This window comes from Macaca nemestrina, chromosome 1 (genome assembly GCF_043159975.1).
Source record: "Macaca nemestrina isolate mMacNem1 chromosome 1, mMacNem.hap1, whole genome shotgun sequence".
Classification (NCBI taxonomy): domain Eukaryota; kingdom Metazoa; phylum Chordata; class Mammalia; order Primates; family Cercopithecidae; genus Macaca; species Macaca nemestrina.
In genome coordinates, this window is record NC_092125.1 from 218377431 (window position 1) to 218395873 (window position 18443).

General features: G+C 45.6%; 1 protein-coding gene across 6 annotated transcripts in view; it reads left to right on the top strand.

Annotated features, from left to right (window-relative positions):
• The first annotated feature begins 9553 nt into the window (after positions 1-9553).
• The window catches only part of LOC105473222 (zinc finger and BTB domain containing 17), a 34922-nt gene continuing 26032 nt past the window's right edge, over positions 9554-18443 (top strand). For 3 of the 6 annotated variants that reach the window (XM_011726897.2, XM_011726901.2, XM_011726905.2), the window contains exons 1-2: positions 9554-9680; positions 12542-12628. Coding sequence is in view for 2 of the 6 variants with exons in the window: in XM_011726896.3 (XP_011725198.1) it covers positions 9674-9680 (7 nt within the window). In the remaining 4 variants the exon portion in view is untranslated. Of the gene's footprint in view, positions 9681-10102; positions 10377-10499; positions 10530-12541; positions 12629-18443 lie in introns of those variants that run through there. The other 3 variants (XM_011726896.3, XM_011726899.3, XM_071100120.1) reach the window with 2 other exon arrangements.

The window sequence follows — 18443 nt, forward strand, 5'->3', positions numbered from 1 at the left end:
AAAGTTGTATTTTAAGAAAGGAAATAAGCTCTATCCTGCCCTTCCTCAATGAACCATATTTTCAGGTAACTGCGTTACCCTGGTTGATGCGGGGAATTCCTGTTTACAGAAGAATTCCAGCTCATAGATGTGGAAAGAATGATAGAAATGCATTATATTACAGCCCCTAATGAAATCAATGACTCAGAGATCTTCAAAAGAAAAACCCATTGCTTGGAAGGTTGATGGGGAAATTCCCAAAGGCGAAGTCTAATTGCTGCCACGCACCCCCACCAAGGGGGCTCATGGTGTGACTTCCCAGAAGCACTCAGCAAAACCTGTGAAATGCTCCTCCCAAAAAAAGTTGAATCTGGGCCGGGCCTCGTGGCTCATGCCTGGAATCCCAGCACTTTGGGAGACCAAAGTTCAAGGACTGCTTGAGCCCAGGAGTTCGTGCTCAGCCTGGGCAACATAGAAAGACACTGTCTCTATAAAAAAAACAATTAAAAAGTTAGCCAGGCACGGTGATGCATACCTGTAGTTCCAACTACTTGGGAGCCTGAGGCAGGAGGACTGCTTGAGCCCAGGAGTTTGAGGCTGCAGTGAGCCATGATCACACCACCACACTCCAGCCTGGGTGACAGAATGAGATCCTGCCTCTAAAACATAATAATAACAATAATAAATTTTTAAAAATTAGACCCAGGCCTGGGTGTGGTGGTTCATGCCCATAATCCCAGCACTTTGGGAGGCCAAGGCAAGTGGATCACTTGAGGTCAGAAGTTCAAGATTAGTCTGGCCAACACGGTGAAGCGCCACCTCTACTAAAAATACAAAAATAAGTTGGGCGTGGTGGCGCATGCCTGTAATCCAGCTACTCGGGAGGCTGGGGCATGAGAATCACTGGCACCTGGGAGGCAGAGGTTGCAGGGAGAGAAGATTACACCACTGCACTCCAGCCTGGGTAACAGAGTGACACTCTGTCTCAAATAAATAATAAAACGTTAGACCTGAATCTACTGAGACCTTGAGGGCTTATTTACAGGAAAGAGGGAGACAGAGAAGCTAGTTAAATGACAGTATAAGGAAGCAAACAGAGAATTCCAGAATGTGGGAATGCTATGGGACAACTGGCTCTATTTTTGGTTCAAGGCAACAAGAGGGAACAAACAAAAAACAAGGAAAGGAAAGACTTTGGAATAAAAGTGACTCAAAAGACAATTTTAAAAACACCACCACACAATTGTGACTCTGGTGGGAGGACTTTGTATGGATCCTGATTTGGACAAAGCAATCATAAAAAGATACTTGGAGACAATTAGCAAAATTTGATTATGACTGAATATTAAATTATTCCAAAGAATAATTCTGAATGTTGTTAGGCATGATCAGGGCATTGTGGAATTTTTTTTACAGATGCACACTGAAATATCATCTTCATGCATGCCGCAATGACATGATCTGGGATTTGCTTTAAAATACTTCTTCAGGCTGGGCACAGTGGCTCACGCCTGTAATCCCAGCACTTTGGAAGGCTGAAGCGGGCAGATCACCTGAGGTCAAGAGTTCGAGACCAGCCTGGCCAACACGGCAAAATCCCATCTCTACTAAAAATACAAAAATTAACCAGGTGTGGTGGCAGATGCCTGAGGTCCCAGGTACTCAGGAGGCTGAGGCAGGAGAATCACTTGACCCTGGGAGGTGGAGATTACAGTGAGCCGAGATCACACCACAGCACTCCAGCCTGAGCAACAGAGTGAGACTCCATCTCAAAAAAAAAAAAAAAAAAAAAAAAAGAAAGGAAGAATATATTAAGAATATGTAGCAAAACTTAACTATTGAATCTGGATGATGGAAATACAGAAAATGTCTTATTACTTTCACTTTTGTGTAATTTATAACATTTTCAAAAATGGACGGGAACTAAAAAGTATATGCCAAGGATTTCTGGGAAGAGTTAAGAAAACCATTTCACAACAAGTAAACAGGAAGAAAAGCAATATTTACAAATTAATACGCGGCTGTGTTACATAGTTTGCGATTTTTAAGATTTGTGCAATCAAGTTGGTAAATTGTATAAACAACTATTCGTCTATATACAGCTCTTCAAGTTTATGTCTACAAGGTTTATCTACACTTCTTCAACTTTATGTCTACAGGGTGACCAACTGCTTAAAAAGTTATCCTTATAGGGAAAATGCAGGGTTTCCCACATGTGAATAGTAACTGCGCTTTGGCAGGGCATTAGAGTAGAAAGTGGATGAGGTTTAGGCTGGAGACTCTGGAGATGGTGAGGCGTGCTGTGTGTCACTTTGGCGGCTGACTGAGTGTGGGGTGGGGCAAGAATATTGGAGGGGAGAAGCTTGGGGCTGAGGGACCTGGTTAGTTATATAACTGAATCAATGGCACCTAATGAGAAACCAGGCAAGTTGTAATCATTCACTCACTCAATCAACACATGTATACTTAACTCCTGTCCTGTCTCAGTCATCAAGTGAAAATTCTTGGATTCCTTCTTCTGTAATATTCTAAGCAGTTTCTGGCGTCTCAACTCAACTTTGTTTTGTAAAGGCCATTGTTGATCCAGATTTTAATCAACCAGTTTACCTGTTAGAACCATTTCCAGCTGGAATTTTAAAACCCCAAATCTCTGTAATATATTATATTGACAAATTCAGCCAAATGTTACCTTCTTTCCTCTCTGACCTAGCACCCATATTCCCTAGGCTTCAGCTCACTCAATTAGCTAAGACTTGTTTGTTTGATTGTTTTATTTTGTTGTGGAAGCTATATCCTCCTTGGTCAGATTGTGTGCCTGTCTCCTGGAGCATCCTGAATCAATCTGACTTTCATTATAGATCTGGAAACGAACAATGGGCAGTGGAGTGGTCACGAGAATTAGAATCCTCTTGCAAAATAACTTCTCTGGGTGAGGTCATTACATACTTCCCAGAGAAAGCAGAATCAGCCTGGTCCGATGGAAGGAGGGGCTGCTTCTATCAGCAAAGGAATCTCACTGGACTTTGGATATGGGTAGTCAGGGAACACAAAATCATCAGCATCCACCCAAACATCCCTATTTCAGTTCCTGAGAGCCACTTTTTCCTGTTCCATGCACCTGGTTAGGCTGTGAATACAGCATACATAACAATTATATTGCAAATCAGCAACCCATGGGATCAGCTCTCTTCAATTCTTGGCTACATGGGCCCTGTGGCTATAAGAGATGATACATCTATTGCAGTAGTCAGGAATGACACCAGGTTATCTGACCCTACCTTGAACCAAGAATTTAAACCCCAAATCTTTTCTTATTTGAAGCTCTGTGGTGCAATTATAAACAGCCATGACCTTGCTTGCCAGCAGATATCAGCCAAAAGCAGCAGGACTATGGCTATAGCCTCACTTCCTTCTTCCAAATCTCACTAACTGGCAGAACCCATCCATATCTGGGATTCTAATTGCAACTGAGTCTGGGAAATACATTTTTTTTTTTTTTTTTTTTTTTTTGAGATGGAGTTTCACTCTTGTTACTCAGGCTGGAGTGCAATGACGCAATCTTGGCTCACTGCAACTTCCGCCTTCTGGGTTCAAGCGATTCTCCTTCCTCAGCCTCCTGAGAAGCTAGGATTACAGGCATGCACCACCACACTTGGCTAATTTTGTATTTTTAGTACAGATAGTGTTTCTCCATGTTGGTCGGGCTGGTCTCAAACTCCCGACCTCAGATGATCCACCTGCCTTGGCCTCCCAAAGTGCTGGGATTATAGATGTGAACCACCACGCCCAGTGGAAATACAATTTTTTAGCTTTTTAGATTCTGGAAAGAATGGATGCTGAGTCCTGGTTGATCACATCTAACACAGATAGACCCAGGGATAGATTTGTATGCTTAATATTGGGAAGACAAGAAGGTTTCTAACAGATTTGATATTATTCTCCCTGTAAAAGAAGAGGTGAAATACAAGTGTTGGTAAGGATGTCAAAAAATTGGAACTTTTGTGTACTGTTGGTGGGAACACAAAATGGTGCAGCCACTGTGAAGAACGGTATATGGGGATTCCTCAAAAAAATACAAATAGAACCACCACAGGATCCAGAAACCCCACTTATAGGTCTTTATCTAAAAGAACTGAAATCAGGAACTTGAAGAGATATTCGTGCTCCACTGTTCATTGTAGCATTTATTCACAATAGCCAAAATGTGGAAGCAACCCAACCGAGGGTCCATCGACAGACGAATGGTTAAACAAAATATGGCATATACCTAAAATAGAATATTATTCAGCCTTTAAAAAAGAAATTCTGCAACATTTGACAACAGTGATAAACCTTAAGGGCATTGTGCTATGTGAAATAAGCCAGTCACAGAAGGACAAATCCAGCATGATTCCACTGTAAACTAAAAATAAAATCCCAAGTCCCCCACTGACTGAACGGACCTCCTTTTGGCTAAGGGGACCCCAGAAAAACCTTAGAGACTGAGTTCCCAGCTACAACAGGGTGGGACGTTAGACACGTGATGTGGTTTGGCTGTATCCCCACCCAAATCTCATCTTGAATTGTAGTTTCCATAAACCCCACGTGTTGTGGGAGGGACCCGGTGGGAGGTAATTGAATCATGGGGGTGATTACCCCCATGCTGCTGTTCTCAGGATCGTGAGTGAGAGTGAGTTCTCTGGACATCCGATGTTTTGTTTTGTTTTTGTTTTTGTTTTAGATGGAGACTTGCTATTTTTAGCAGAGATGGAGTTTCAACATATTGGCCTGGAACTCCTGACCTCAAGTGATCCACCCGCTTTGGCCTCCCAAACTTCTGGGATTACAGGCATGAACCACCACACCCGGCCTTTCTGATGGTTTTATAGAAGAAAAAGGCTTTTCCTCCTTTTGCTAATTCTCCTTCTTGCTACTGCCTTGTGAAGAAGGATGTGTTTGCTTCCCCTTCCACCATGATTAGAAGTTGCCTGAGGCCTCCCCAGTCATGCTGAATTGTGAGTCAACTAAACCTCTTTCCTTTACAGATTACACGGTCTCGGGTATGTCTTTATTAGCAGCGTGAAAATGGATTAATACAACACACCTTGATATACCTATTAGTGTTATTTATTTATTTATTTATTTTTTGAGACAGTCTTGCTCTGTCCCCCAGGCTGAAGTACAGTGCCGCAATCTTGGCTCACTGCAACCTTCGCCTCCCGGGTTCAAGAGATTCTCCTGCCTCAGCCTCCCAAGTAGCTGGGATTACATGTGCACGCCACCATGCCCAGCTAATTTTTGTATTTTTAGTAGAGACAGGTTTCACCATGTTGGCCAGGCTGGTCTCGAACTCTTGACCTCAAGTGATCCATCTGCCTCAGCCTCCCAAAGTGCTGGGATTACAGGTGTGAGCCACCACACCTGGCTCTATTTGTGTTGTAGACACAACAACTGATGAGCATTAAAGTTAAAATAGAGACAATAAGACTGACAGAACAGACTGTGGCAATAAAATCCCAAATTATAGACAGGACCCAAGGCTGTGCTAGGCAAGGGTTAAGCCATGCACCCCTACCTTAAAGAATAAACTATGTTCAATTGCCACAAGGTTTTTCGTTTTCTGTCGCAGCTAAATGAGTACTTGCCTCAAGATAAACAGTATTAAAACAACTATGACTCATTCAGCTCACAGACGCTGACTGGAACCCCTGTTCCACCAGCCATAACTACAGGTTGGGACAAAGAAGTTGATTTCAGTAATTTTCTTCAGCTAAGAAGACCACCACTCATTGACTGGTTCTGGCCAGTTTACAGAGGCTGTGCACTTGAATGCTTTTGTGCTCTGAAAAAGACCTTTGACATATAGGGCGTAATTATAATACATTTATTAAAATTTTTTTTAGAGACAGGGTTTTGGTTTGTCACCCAGGCTGGAATGCAGTGGCACAATCATAGCTCACTGCTGCCTCGAACTCCTGGGCTGAAGTGATCCTCCTCTCAGCCTCCCAAGTAGCTGGGATTACAGGCATGCATTATCATGCCCAGCTAAGCTTTTACTTTTAGTAGAGATCGGGGGGAGTCTCACTATGTTGCCCAGGCTTGTCTCCAATTCCTAGTCTCAAGTGATCCTCCTGCACTGGCATCCCAAAGTGCTGGGATTACAGGCATGATCCACCACACCTGGCCTGTAATATATTTAAATGCTAAGTCCAAACATTATTCAACCTAAAGTAAACATGGGTCATATATTACCACCTATGTAACAAACCTGCACATCCTGCACATCCTGCACATGTACCCTTGAACTTACAATAAAAGTTGAAGAGAAAGAACAAATTCTTAAGAGGATAGATCTCATGTTTTCTTACTATGATTTAAAAAAAAATTTTTTTTAAGAAGTGGGGAAGTATGGAACCAAAAAGGGGCCTGCATAGCCAAAGCAAGACTAAGCAAAAAGAACAAATCTGGAAGCATCACATTACCCAACTTCAAAGTATACTACAAGGCTATAGTCACCAAAACAGCATGGTACTGGAATAAAGTAGGTACATAGACCAATGGAACAGAATAGAGAACCCAGAAATAAAGCCAAATACTTACATCCAATGGATCTTCAACAAAGCAAACAAAAACGTAAAGTGGGGAAAGGACACCCTATTCAATAAATGGTACTGGGATAATTGGCAAGCCACATGTAGAAGAATTAAACTGGATCCTCATCTCTCACCTTACACAAAAATCAACTCAAGATAGATCAAAGGCTGAAATCTAAGACCTGAAACCATAAAAATTCTAGAAGACAACACTGGAAAAACTTTTATGGACATTGGCTTAGGCAAAGACTTTATGACTAAAAACCCAAAAGCAAATGCAACAAAAATGAAAATAAATAAATGGGACCTAATTAAACTAAAAAGGTTCTGCACAGCAAAATAAATAATCAGCAGAGTAAACAGACAATCCACAGAGTGGGAGAAAATTTCCACAAACTATGCATCCAACAAAGAACTAATACCCAGAATCTACAAGGAACTCAAACAAATCAGCAAGAAAAAAGCAAATAATCCTATCAAAAAGTCACATGCTAAGGACATGAATAGACAATTCTTTTTTTTTTTTGAGATGGAGTCTCGCGCTGTCGCCCAGGCTAGTGTGCAGTGGTGCAATCTCGGCTCACTGCAACCTCGGGCTCAAGCAATTCTCCCTGCCTCAGCCTCCTGAGTAGCTGGGACTACAGGTGCCCGCCACGATGCTGGCTTTTGTTTTTTTGTATTTTTTAGTAGAGACGGAGTTTCGCCATGTTGACCAGGCTGGTGTCGAACTCCTGACCTCAGGTGATCTGCCCTCCTTGACCTCCCAAAGTGCTGGGATTACAGGCGTGAGCCACTATGCCCTGCCCGATAATTCTTAAAAGAAAATACACAAATGGCCAACAAACATGTGAAAAAATGCTCAATATCACTAATTATCAGGGAAATACAAATCAAAACCATAAAGCGATACCTACTCCTTCATGAATGGCCATAATCAAAAATAAAAAAATAATAGATGTTGACATGGATGTGGTGAAAAGGGAACACTTTTACACTGCTGGTGGGAATGTAAACTAGTACAATCACTATGGAAAACAGTATGGAGATTCCTTAAAGAACTAAAAGTAAATCTGCCATTAGCTCCAGCAATCCCACTAGCGGGTATCTACCCAGAGGAAAATAAGTCATTATATGAAAAAGACACTTCCACACACATGTTTGTAGCAGCACAGTTCATAATTGCAAAAATATAGAACCAGCTCAAATGCCCATCAGTGCATGAGTGGATAAAGAAAATGTGGTATATATATAACATGGAATAATACTCAGCCATAAAAAGGAATGAAATAATGGCATTTGCAGCAACCTGGATGGAGCTAGAGACCATTATTCAAAATGAAGTAACTCAGGAATGGAAAACCAAATATCGTATGTTCTCACTTTTAAGTGGGAGCTAAGCCATGAGGATGCAAAAGCATAAGAATGATACAATGGACTTTGGGAACTCAGGGGGAAGGGTGGGAGGGGTGAGGGATAAAGGACTACAACTTGGGTACAATGTACACTGTTTGGGTGATGGGTCCCCCAAATTCACAGAAACCACGACTAAAGAACTTATCCACCCAACCAAACACCACCTGTTCCCCAAAAACTACTGAAATAAAAATTAAAAATGTGATTAAAAAGAATGGGTGAAGTTAGCCAGCTGTGGGTGCACATGCCTGTAGTCTCAGCTACTGGGGAGGCTGAAATGGGATGCTTAGACCTAGGGGTTTCAGTCCAGCCTGGGCAGCATAGCGATTCCCCATCTAAAAAGAAAAAAAAAAAGAAAAGAAAAGAAAGACGGCCAGGCGTGCTGGCTCATGCCTGTAATCCCAGTACCTTGGGAGGCCGAGGTAGGCAGATCACGAGCTCAGAAGATCGAGACCATCCTGGCTAACACCGTGAAACCCCGTCTCTACCAAAAATACAAAAAATTAGCCGGGCGAGGTGGCGGGCGCCTGTGGTCCCAGCTACTCCGGAGGCTGAGGCAGGAGAATGGCATGAACCTGGGAGGCGGAGCTTGCAGTGAGCCGAGATCCGGCCACTGCACTCCAGCCTGGGCGACAGAGCGAGACTCCGTCTCAAAAAGGCAAAAAAAAAAAAAAAAAAAAAAAGACAAGAAGGGGTCAACTGCTGGGCTTTTTTGTTTCTCTAGCCATTGTGAAGACAGGAGTGAGTTGCCAGATCGGCATATGTTGCAGTCCCACTGAAGGCTAGCGGACGTAAATCTCTAGGGAACAGTCTCGCCACTGCCTACTTTCTTCAGCTGTGCTTGGCTGTCTGGGAGCAAACAAAGAGAAAAGGTGCAGTTGGATTCACACAGTGTAGGTATTCTTACCAAATCCATGTGACAAAAAGACAAGGGAGCAAAGAGCTTACAGTAGTGGCAAGAGTGTTGTTAAAATTATAGATTATGGAAAATAATCAGGCCTAGAAGTAAACAAAGAAGAAAGCCCTCAGACTGTGAGAAAGTGGAGAAACCAGTGGCCTAGAGCTACCAAAAAGGTAGAAGAGGGGCCACAGAGGGGCCGTGCAAATCTGCAGACACTTTTGTTTTCAGACACCTTTATTCACGTCCAAGATAATCAAGGAAGGGGATAATGTTCGGCTTAGAAGGTAGAAAAACACAACTGGGATCTGCAGCTTTGAAGCCGCAAGTAGATTCACATCTCCGGTCCACCACTTACAAGAATATGTGACCCTGGACAATTCATTTACACTTTTTGAGTCTGTTTCCCCTTTTTTAAAATTAGGAGAATAATACTATCTTATAATTGGTGAGAGGATTTAAAGAGATAGTGCATGTAAAGCGCTTAACACAGTGCCTGGCACACAGTAAGAGCTGAACACATGATGTTACTGTTACATTTGGAAGAGAAACCAACGCAGGGGTACAATGAGGACAAGTCTCAGCGCACAAGTACTGTAAGGTGGAACTTTTGGATAGCTAGGCGCATGCGTCTGTCTATGGGCGCTCGCCTAGCGAGGACGCTGCGCATGCGCCGGAAGTTGCAGCCGGGAAGCCTGCGAGGTCGGTTCCGCCCGACTCTAACATGGCGGCGCCCTTTGTCTGCTCTGTAGTGCTGTCCCCGGCCTTCTCGCGGCCGTGATGCACCTCCCTCTGCGGTGGGGTCCGGGACATGGCAGGTGAGGGTCAACAATCGCCCGGGGCCGGGGAAGTCCCGGGAGCCGGGGTGGAGGCGGCAGAGGATGGGGCGCGGTGGGACGCCGGTGACGGTTGTGTGGGGGAGGGGAGGGAAGTGGAATGGGATCCGAACCGGGGCTGAGGGGACACTGCCGGGCGGGAGATTGTGGGGTGGCGGGGCGGGGGGCGTCGCCGGGCGTGCTGGCGGGGAATGGGCGGCCAGAGCGACCGCCCGGGCGAAGGGGCGCGTGTCACCTCCCGGGCTGGATGACACCCCAGCTGGTAGCATCTCCGCCCCCGCCGCCCGGCTGTCACCGCCCCTTGACCCCGCGCGCTGTAGAGGGTGGGCGTTCTGCGGCCGCGAGGGAGCGCAGTGCCGGGGCAGCTCCCGTCGGGCGGCCGGGGCGGGAGGGAGCGGGGCTGCCCGGGCCTAGGAGGAGCTGACAAGAGAGGAGGCCGACGCTGTCCCTGTATAAAATCATTTCATTCATTCATTCGTCCTACGGACGGTGGTTCAGCACCTGATAGATGCTGAAGCTAGAGCGAGTGATGCGGGCGGGCTCGATCCTGGAGTAGCGGTTAGGAGTGTGAACCGTGGAGCCCAGCAGCGGGGTTTGAATCCCCACTCCCTGCTGTGACCTTAAGCACTTTTGGCTTTTTCTCTCTGCCTGGGTTTACTCAGCCTTTAAGCAGAGATGGTAATAAAATCTGCCTCCTAAGATTGTAATAAAGGGGAAATGAGGTTCCTAGAACACTTATGGGCACAAAGTAAATGCTGTGTGTTTGTTGCTGTTATTAATTGTATCCCCATCGTCACCCAGAGCTCAGAGACCCATGTGGGAGACATACAGGTAAATCAGCAATTCTGATACTGCTGCGAGGGCAGAAAGCCCTCCTTCCTCTGGAGCACAGAGACACATCACTCAGCCAAGGGGGACTCCCGGGAGGCTTCTGTCCGCCAGAAAACTAAGATCTAAGGGAAACTCAGGGGAGTGAGGCAGAAAAACGAGTATTCTCAGTTGAGGGTGTAGTTTGCGAGAAAACTCATCTTTGCAGAGAGAGAGGCGAGAGAGAGATGAGGCTCAATAAAGAAGCAGACTGGGCCGGGGGCAGTGGCTCACGCTTGTAATCTCAGCACTTTGGGAGACCCAGGCGGGCAGATCACTTGAGGTCAGGAGTTCGAGACCACCCTGGCCAATATGGTGAAACCCCCGTCTCTACTAAAAATACAAAAATTAGCCGGTCGTGCTTGCGAGCGCCTGTAGTCCCAGCTACTGGGGAAGCTGAGGTATGAGAATCGCTTGAACTCGGGAGGCGGAGGTTGCAGTGAGCCCAGATGGCGCCATTGTACTCCAGCCTGGGCAACAGAGCGAGATTCCGTCTCAAAAAAAAAAAAAAAAAAAAAAAAAGCAGCAGCAGCAAGCCGTGGTCTGGTCTTAGGGGACGTTGTAAACCTAGTTAAGGACTTTACATTTTAGGTTAATGGGAAGCCATTTAAGAATCAGATCTGTGGCCAGGTGTGGTGGCTTACTCTGTAATTCTGGCACTTTGGGAGGCCAATGTGGGATGATCGCTTGAGCCCAGGAGTTTGAGACAAGCCTGGGCAACATGGCAAGACCCCATCCTTATTAAAAAAAAAAAGAAAAAAAGGAAAAAAAAAAAAAAAAAAAGCTGGGCATGGTGGAGCACACCTCTGGTGGTCCCAGCTTCTCGGAAAGCTGAGGTGGGAGGATTATTTTATTTCCAGCCTGAAATAAAAGAATCAGGTTGTTTGTTTGTTTGTTTTTTGAGACTAAGACTTGCTCTGTCACCCAGGCTGGAGTGCAGTGGCAGCGTAATCATAGTTCACTGCAGCCTCGACCTGAACTCAAGCAATCCTCCTGCCTCAGCCTCCCAACTAGCTGGGACTACAGGCGTGCACCACAACACCTGGCTAATTTTTTAAATTTTTAGTAGAGATGGGTTCTCACTGTGTTGCCCAGACTGGTCTCGAACTCTTGGCCTCAAATGATCCTCACGCCTCAGCCTCCCAAAGTACCGGAATTATAGGCATGTGCAACCACACCTGGCCACGAATCAGATTTGTGGATTAGGAAGCTCACTCTGGTTAAGTGAAGAATGTATCAAAGGGAGTGGGCCTGTAGGCTAATTAAGAGCCTGCTAGAATAATCCAAGTGAGAAATAAAGTTAGAGGCAGAGAGTGAGGAGAGTGAGGAGAGATGGTTTTAGAGATAGAATTGACAACATTTGGTGATTAGTTTGATGAGAGTTAGGGGCAGGAAGGAGTCAGGATCACTCCAGTTTTTGACTGATGGGTGTTGGATGCTGCTCCATGTGATAGGGAGCAGTACGGGGAGCAGATTTGGGGGAGGGCAGATATGTTTAGTTTTGAACATGTTGGAGTTGAATGCCTGTAAAGCATTCAAGTGCACCTGTTCAGCGGTGATCTAACAGTTGTCACCATCAAAGGTCACTGAAGTCATGGGAGGGGATGAGCTCGCCTAGGGTAGAGTATGCAATGAGAAACAAAGTGTCCAGGATATCCCAGAGCAGTGTCAATGCTGCAATAATGCTTGGGTACAAACCTCATCGTTTTTTGCTTCTCAACATTGTGTCCTGTCTCTCACTGAGCAGCAGATCTTGAGAGCAGGGCCTGAGGCTGAGTCTGTACATCTTTGTGTCCCAGTGTCAGCATGTTGTCTGGCACAGACCAGGCTATTTATTCAGCACTTCCTTGGGCCAGGCTCTGTGCTCAGCACTCTGTATTTGTCTATGTTTGATGGATGCATGAAAGGGCAGCTCTGAGGGAGCAGGTACCCTTTAGGTTCTCATCAGATTTTCCACTTGTATGTCATTGATTCAGGTAATGAGCCGGATGAGGGGAGCCAAGCTGGAGTTTACACAGGCAAACTGTCAGAAAAGAGTAGCCTGGGCTATCTGGAAATCTGAGGTATGTCTATAATACTCAAGGATGAAACAAATCAGATCAGTTTGTCCTTCTTCTCTAGGTTCAACATGATTCAAATGATTCTTTCCTGATAGCCTTTTCTTTAAAATTATACAGTAATGACAAAATTCCAGTTACAGTTTGGTTGGGAAATTGTTGATATTACTATTATTGTTTTACCTACAGAGAGAGGCCAGAGTGGATGATCAGCGGGCAATGCTCACATCTTTAGTTAGGTGAAATCTACAGTGGCGGAAACAGAAGTTTATTCCTTGCTCCTTAACATTCTGGAAGTACGCAGTCCAGAGCTGGTAGAGCAGCTTGCTGTGTTCTGTGAGATCATCTGGGAGCAGGATTCCTTTGATAATGTGACTTTTCTTACTCAAACTTAGGCTTCCATCTCATGGTCCAAGCTGGCTGCTGTAACTCCTGCCATCATGTATGATCTCCTTAGGGCAAAAAGGGAAACAGAGCAGCGAGCACACACTCATTCCTTTTAAGGTTCTAATGTTTAAGGAGGCATTTTTGTACAACATGGTTCCCATACATAAGCCAGTTCCTGCATCTGGTGCACAGCTAAAGAACAGATTGTGACTGTTTCAGTGCTGGAGAAAAAGCTGGCTGAGAGAACCTTCTGTGTCTTCAGCCTGTCTGGATTACTGTCTTGGGGTGTGATCCCCGCCTGAGGGGAGGTGCACTGAGTCCCCAAGGCAGGCTACTCTGGCTTTGGGTAGGTTTACAGGGCTTGGGCCCGGGGAGGCCAGGCTTGTTTATCCCATTCATCGTTTCTGTGCCCAACATGTGTCAGGCATTGTGCTGGGTGCTAGGCATGCTGGCATGAGTAAGACTGAATCCCTGGAGCAGGTGCTCCCAGCCACGTGTATCCTCACAATGCAATGCAGGAAATGCTTTGGAGGGCTGGTAGAGGGTGTTGCCCACAGAGGGAGGTTGCACTGGCGCTGGAAGGCTTTCCTTGGGGGAGTGAAGATGTTGTGAACAGCACATTTTGGACTGATCACTGTAAAATTCCCCTTGGACAGATAGAGGCAGCTAGGACTCTGGAGTCAGGTGTGAATCTGCCCTCCCGTGGAGTGGCTCTGTGTCATGACAGTCAGTTCCTTCTGAAACTGTGTCCCAAAGAGTTAAAAAAAAAAAAAAAACCTAATGACTACTAATTTTCCTAATCACAAGATTGTCTTCTGACACATCAGACAGCAAGCCTTTTTACTCGGTTTCATCGCTGAGCCTCAGTTTCCTCATCTGTAAAATAGGGATGACAACATCTACCTCACAGAATTGTTTGGAGAATTACGTGAGGTCAGGCAGGTAATTCACAGGGTTTGCTGCATAGTGCAGCGCTCCCCAACCTTTTCGTTTTTTTTTTTTTTTCTGTTGGCAAAATATATATTTTATATATATAGTATATATATATAGAGAGAGAGATATATATGTGTGTGTATATATATATAGAGAGAGAGAGACAGACAGAAGGTTCCCCCACCCACCCACCTACCCAAAACATGTGTCTTAGTGTTTGATTTTTTTTTTCATACACAGAGAATAGAGAATTTCAGAATTTGTACATATATTTTAGCAAACAAATTTTGATCTATTGGCTTCTTGGTGCAGTAATGGTGCCAAAGGTTCATACTATTACAAGGAAGTTGTGAACACTGATTTCTCAGGAGGTGAGGCCAGCCCCACATGAACTTCTCTTGCATCCCTCTGGTCCACATGATACATAACTACTTCGACTTCTTTTTGTTCCTCTCATGAATCATTAGACATTAAAAATGGAACAACAGAGTCACAAAGGGCCACATGCTTTTCAGTAGAAAGCATTCTCCTTCTCTAGGTTGCTATCACAGTGCAGACTTGACTGCCTGAATATGCTCAGGAGATTTAGTGAGTATTGTCTGTATTTGGTTATGGAAAAGGCTCTCCTGGCTGAGCGCGGTGGCTCACGCCTGTAATCCCAGCACTTTGGGAGACCAAGGCGGGTGGATCACGAGGTCAGGAGATCGAGACCATCCTGACTAACATGGTGAAACCCCATCTCCACTAAAAATACAAAAAACAGGCGCCTGTAATCCCAGCTACTCGGGAGGCTGAGGCAGGAGAATCACTTGAACCTGCGAAGTGGAGGTTGCAGTGAGCCAAGATCGTGCCACTGCGCTTCAGTCTGGGCGACAGAGCGAGACTCCGTCTCAAAAAAAAAAAAATTAGCTGGGTGTGGTGGCGGGTGCCTGTAGTCCCAGCTACTTGGAAGGCTGAGGCAGGAGAATCGCTTGAACCCAGGAGGCGGAGGTTGCAGTGAGCTGAGATCACACCACTGCACTCTAGCCTGGGCGATAGATTGAGAGTCTATCTCAAAAAAAGAAAAATAAATAAATAAAAAGGCTCTTCTTTTTTTTTTCTTTCTTTTTTTAAGTCCATAGTGAGAGCAAATCAAAGCATTGTTTTTTCTTCTGAGCATCAGTTGGGTTGGAAAGAAAATTGATAAAGAAAGAAAATTGATAAGACAGAAAGTACATAGGATAACCCAATTACCGTGCTGTTGGGTAATTTATAAGATTGACCTCCAGCTTCACTGATGTAAAATCCTATTGGAAATATGAGGGCAGCCATACAGAAAAGCATCATTCCAGCGAATGCTATCCGTTGAACATATATTGTAGCTTCTCTTCCCCAGGGGGAAGCCACCAGCAAACTGCATGTGACAGTCAAATGATTCCCATGAGAAAAAACAGCATGGTGACCCACTCCAGGGGAAGCCGGGGAGGGGTGCACATCCCCTCTCATCCATGGATGGTTTGACCCTGTCCCACGAGGCCCACAGTGAGTGCTCCCACAGACTCCCCGGTGTTGAGCCAGTCTGGGTTGGTGATGCTGGTGATGGCGAAGATATTGGTAGCCAGAAAGAGACATCCTGAGATAATGGTCAATTTATCATCTCCCCGCCCTGCTCCACCTACTCTCCAAGCCCCGGGCAGGCAGTGGCCTCACACCTCCCACCCCATGGGCAGCCTCTGGGACCCGGAGTCCCCACACTGCTGCCTCATGCCCCTCGACCCCCATGCACCTGGGACTGCCAGCTGTGGCACGGCCCGTAACCTCCAACGTTTTTGGCACCAGGGACTGGTTTTGTAGGAGACAGTTTTTGCACGGACAGGGGGCTGAGGGGTAGGGGTGGGAGGTGGTTTCAGGTTGACTTAAATACATTACATTTACTATGCACTTTATTTCTATTATTATTACATTATAATATATAATGAAATAATTGTACAATTCACCATCATGTAGAATCAGTGGGAGCCCTGAGCTGCTTTTCCTGCAGCTAGACGATCCCATCTGGGGTTGATGGAAGACAGTGACAGATCATCAGGCATTAGATTCTCTTGAGAAGCACACAACCTAGACCCTTCACATGTGCAGTTCACAATAGGGGTTGAGCCTCTGTGAGTATCTAATGCTGCTGCCAATCTGATAGGAAGCGGAGCTCAGGCGGTAATGGCGAGCGATGGGGAGCGGCTGTAAATACAGATGAAGCTTCGCTCACTTGCCTGCTCACTCGCCCGCCGCTCACCTGCCATGCAGCCCACTTCCTAACAGGCCACGGACCAGTAGTGGTCTATGGCCCACGGGTTGGGGACCCCTGGTATAGTGGACATTTATGAAATGTGACTTACCTCCTGCTGCAAGGTACAGGCTGGTCGGAAGCTGGAGACCAGTCAGGATTAAAGTGGAGGAAGGCCCAAACCTGTGGGGAAGCCAGGTTGCCATCCTGCTTTGTGGCAGGGGCTATCCAGGTTGTGCATGGAGGGTGGAGGACTGCTCTGTGCTCCCCCCTGTTTTCTGGGAGAGTTCCCCCAAGCTTTCTAATTAAAGTAATCAAACCTTGGATACTCAGAGACCATATTCTGAGAGATCTGGTAAGGAGTGTTTTGAGGATTCTCTCTACCTGTTTAATTCCTTCAAGTTCAGATGCTTCTGGGAAGCCGTTTCTGAGCCATTCCCACTTCCTCCAACCCGAGTGAGTTTGGAGCCCCTCCCCTGCGATTTCTTAGCATCCTGTTTTTAATCTCTGTTGACACATTTTCACCTTAATTATGATCCTAGGTTTCCTTGCCTGTCTTTCCATGAGACTGCCAACATCTTGGATGCAGGGACAGGGTCTTATTTATCCTGGTACTGCCTCTGTGTAGCTTGTTTCCTGGCACACAGCTGGTGCTCAGCAAATGCTGGATGAGTGGGTGATCAGTCTTGATTGGCTGAGGGGGAAATGGCATTTGGGGCTGGAGAAAACTCCATGTGATTGAGGGCTGGCATGCTGCTTGTTTATTGGGCATTTGGCTGTCATGTAGGAAATAGACATGGTGAACTCTGACCTTAACTGTGAGAGTTTTGGTCAGAAGACGGTTTCTCTGTCTTTTTGTCTTGTTCTAGTATAGCAGGGTTTCTCAACCTTGACACTTCTGACATTTGGGGCCAGATAAGTCTTTGTTGTGGGGAGTGGGTTCCTGTAGCATCTCTGGCCTCCACCCATAGATGCCAGTAGTAACTCTTCTCCAGTGGTGACACCCCAGAATGTCTCCTGATATTGCCTGGCACAAAATCACCCCCAGTTAAGAAACCCCTGCAGTATAGGGTAGCAGTTAGGAACATAAACTCCTAAGCCAGGCATATCTGGGCTCATGTTTGCTTCTTATAATTACTAGCTGTATGCCCTTGGGCAAAGTACTTGACCTTTCTAACCCTCAGTTTCCTCAGTTGTAAAATGGGGATGATAGTTACCTTGAATATAACTTTATTGGGTGGAATTATTACTAAGGTCATGCATGTAAAGTGCTTAGTGGAGTCCCTGGCTCCATAATTACTGTTATTTGATAGAAGAAGATTCTTGAGGGTCAAAGCAGAAAATGTGCAGAGTTTAGGAAGAAAACAACATTTGGTATGGGAATGCATGCACAAGGGAAAAAAATCAGAAGGTTCTCAAGGGTGTACCTGTGGAAAGTAAGTTACCGCCCTCTCCTCCCAGGAAACTTTTTTTTTTTTTTTGGTAGAGACAGAATCTCACTGTGTTACCCAGGCTGGTCCCAAACTCCTGGGCGCAAGCAATGCTCCTGCCTCAGCCTTCCAAAGTGTGGTATTATAGACTTGAACCACCAAACCCAGCCTCATATAACTTTTTTTTTTTTAAGTTAGGACCTTGCTCTGTGACCAAGGCTAGAGAGCAGTGGAGCTGTCATAGCTCACGGCAGCCTCGACCTCCCTGGCTCAAGCGATCTTCCTGACTCAGCCCCCAAGTAGCTGGGACTACTAGCACACACCACCACACCTAGCTGATTTTTCTGTTTTTTGTAGAGATAGGGTTTCATCAAGTTGCCCAGGCTTGTCTTGAACTCCTGGGTTCAAGTAATCCACCTACCCATGCCATCCCAAAGGACTGGGATTACAGGTGCGAGCAGGGGTGGTGTCCTGCAGGGTGACTCATTGTTGGGTTTGACATTTGACATCACAGTAGGGAGGGACCTCAGCTTTAATGAAAACAAAAAACTCCAAATACATTTTGTGTACAAAACATATTGTCCTGGAGATCATAATCTACTTCTTTTGCTGGCTGCGGTTTTTTTTAAATTTTTTAATTAATTTTTTATTTTTTATTTTTGGGACAGGGTCTTACTCTGTCGCCCAGGTTGGAGTGCAGTGCTGGGATTGTAGCTCACTGCAGCCTCAACCTCCAGGGCTCAAGTGATCCTCCCACCTCAGCCTCCCGTGGCCACAATTTTTAACTGGTTGAAATAATAGAGGTCAGAGA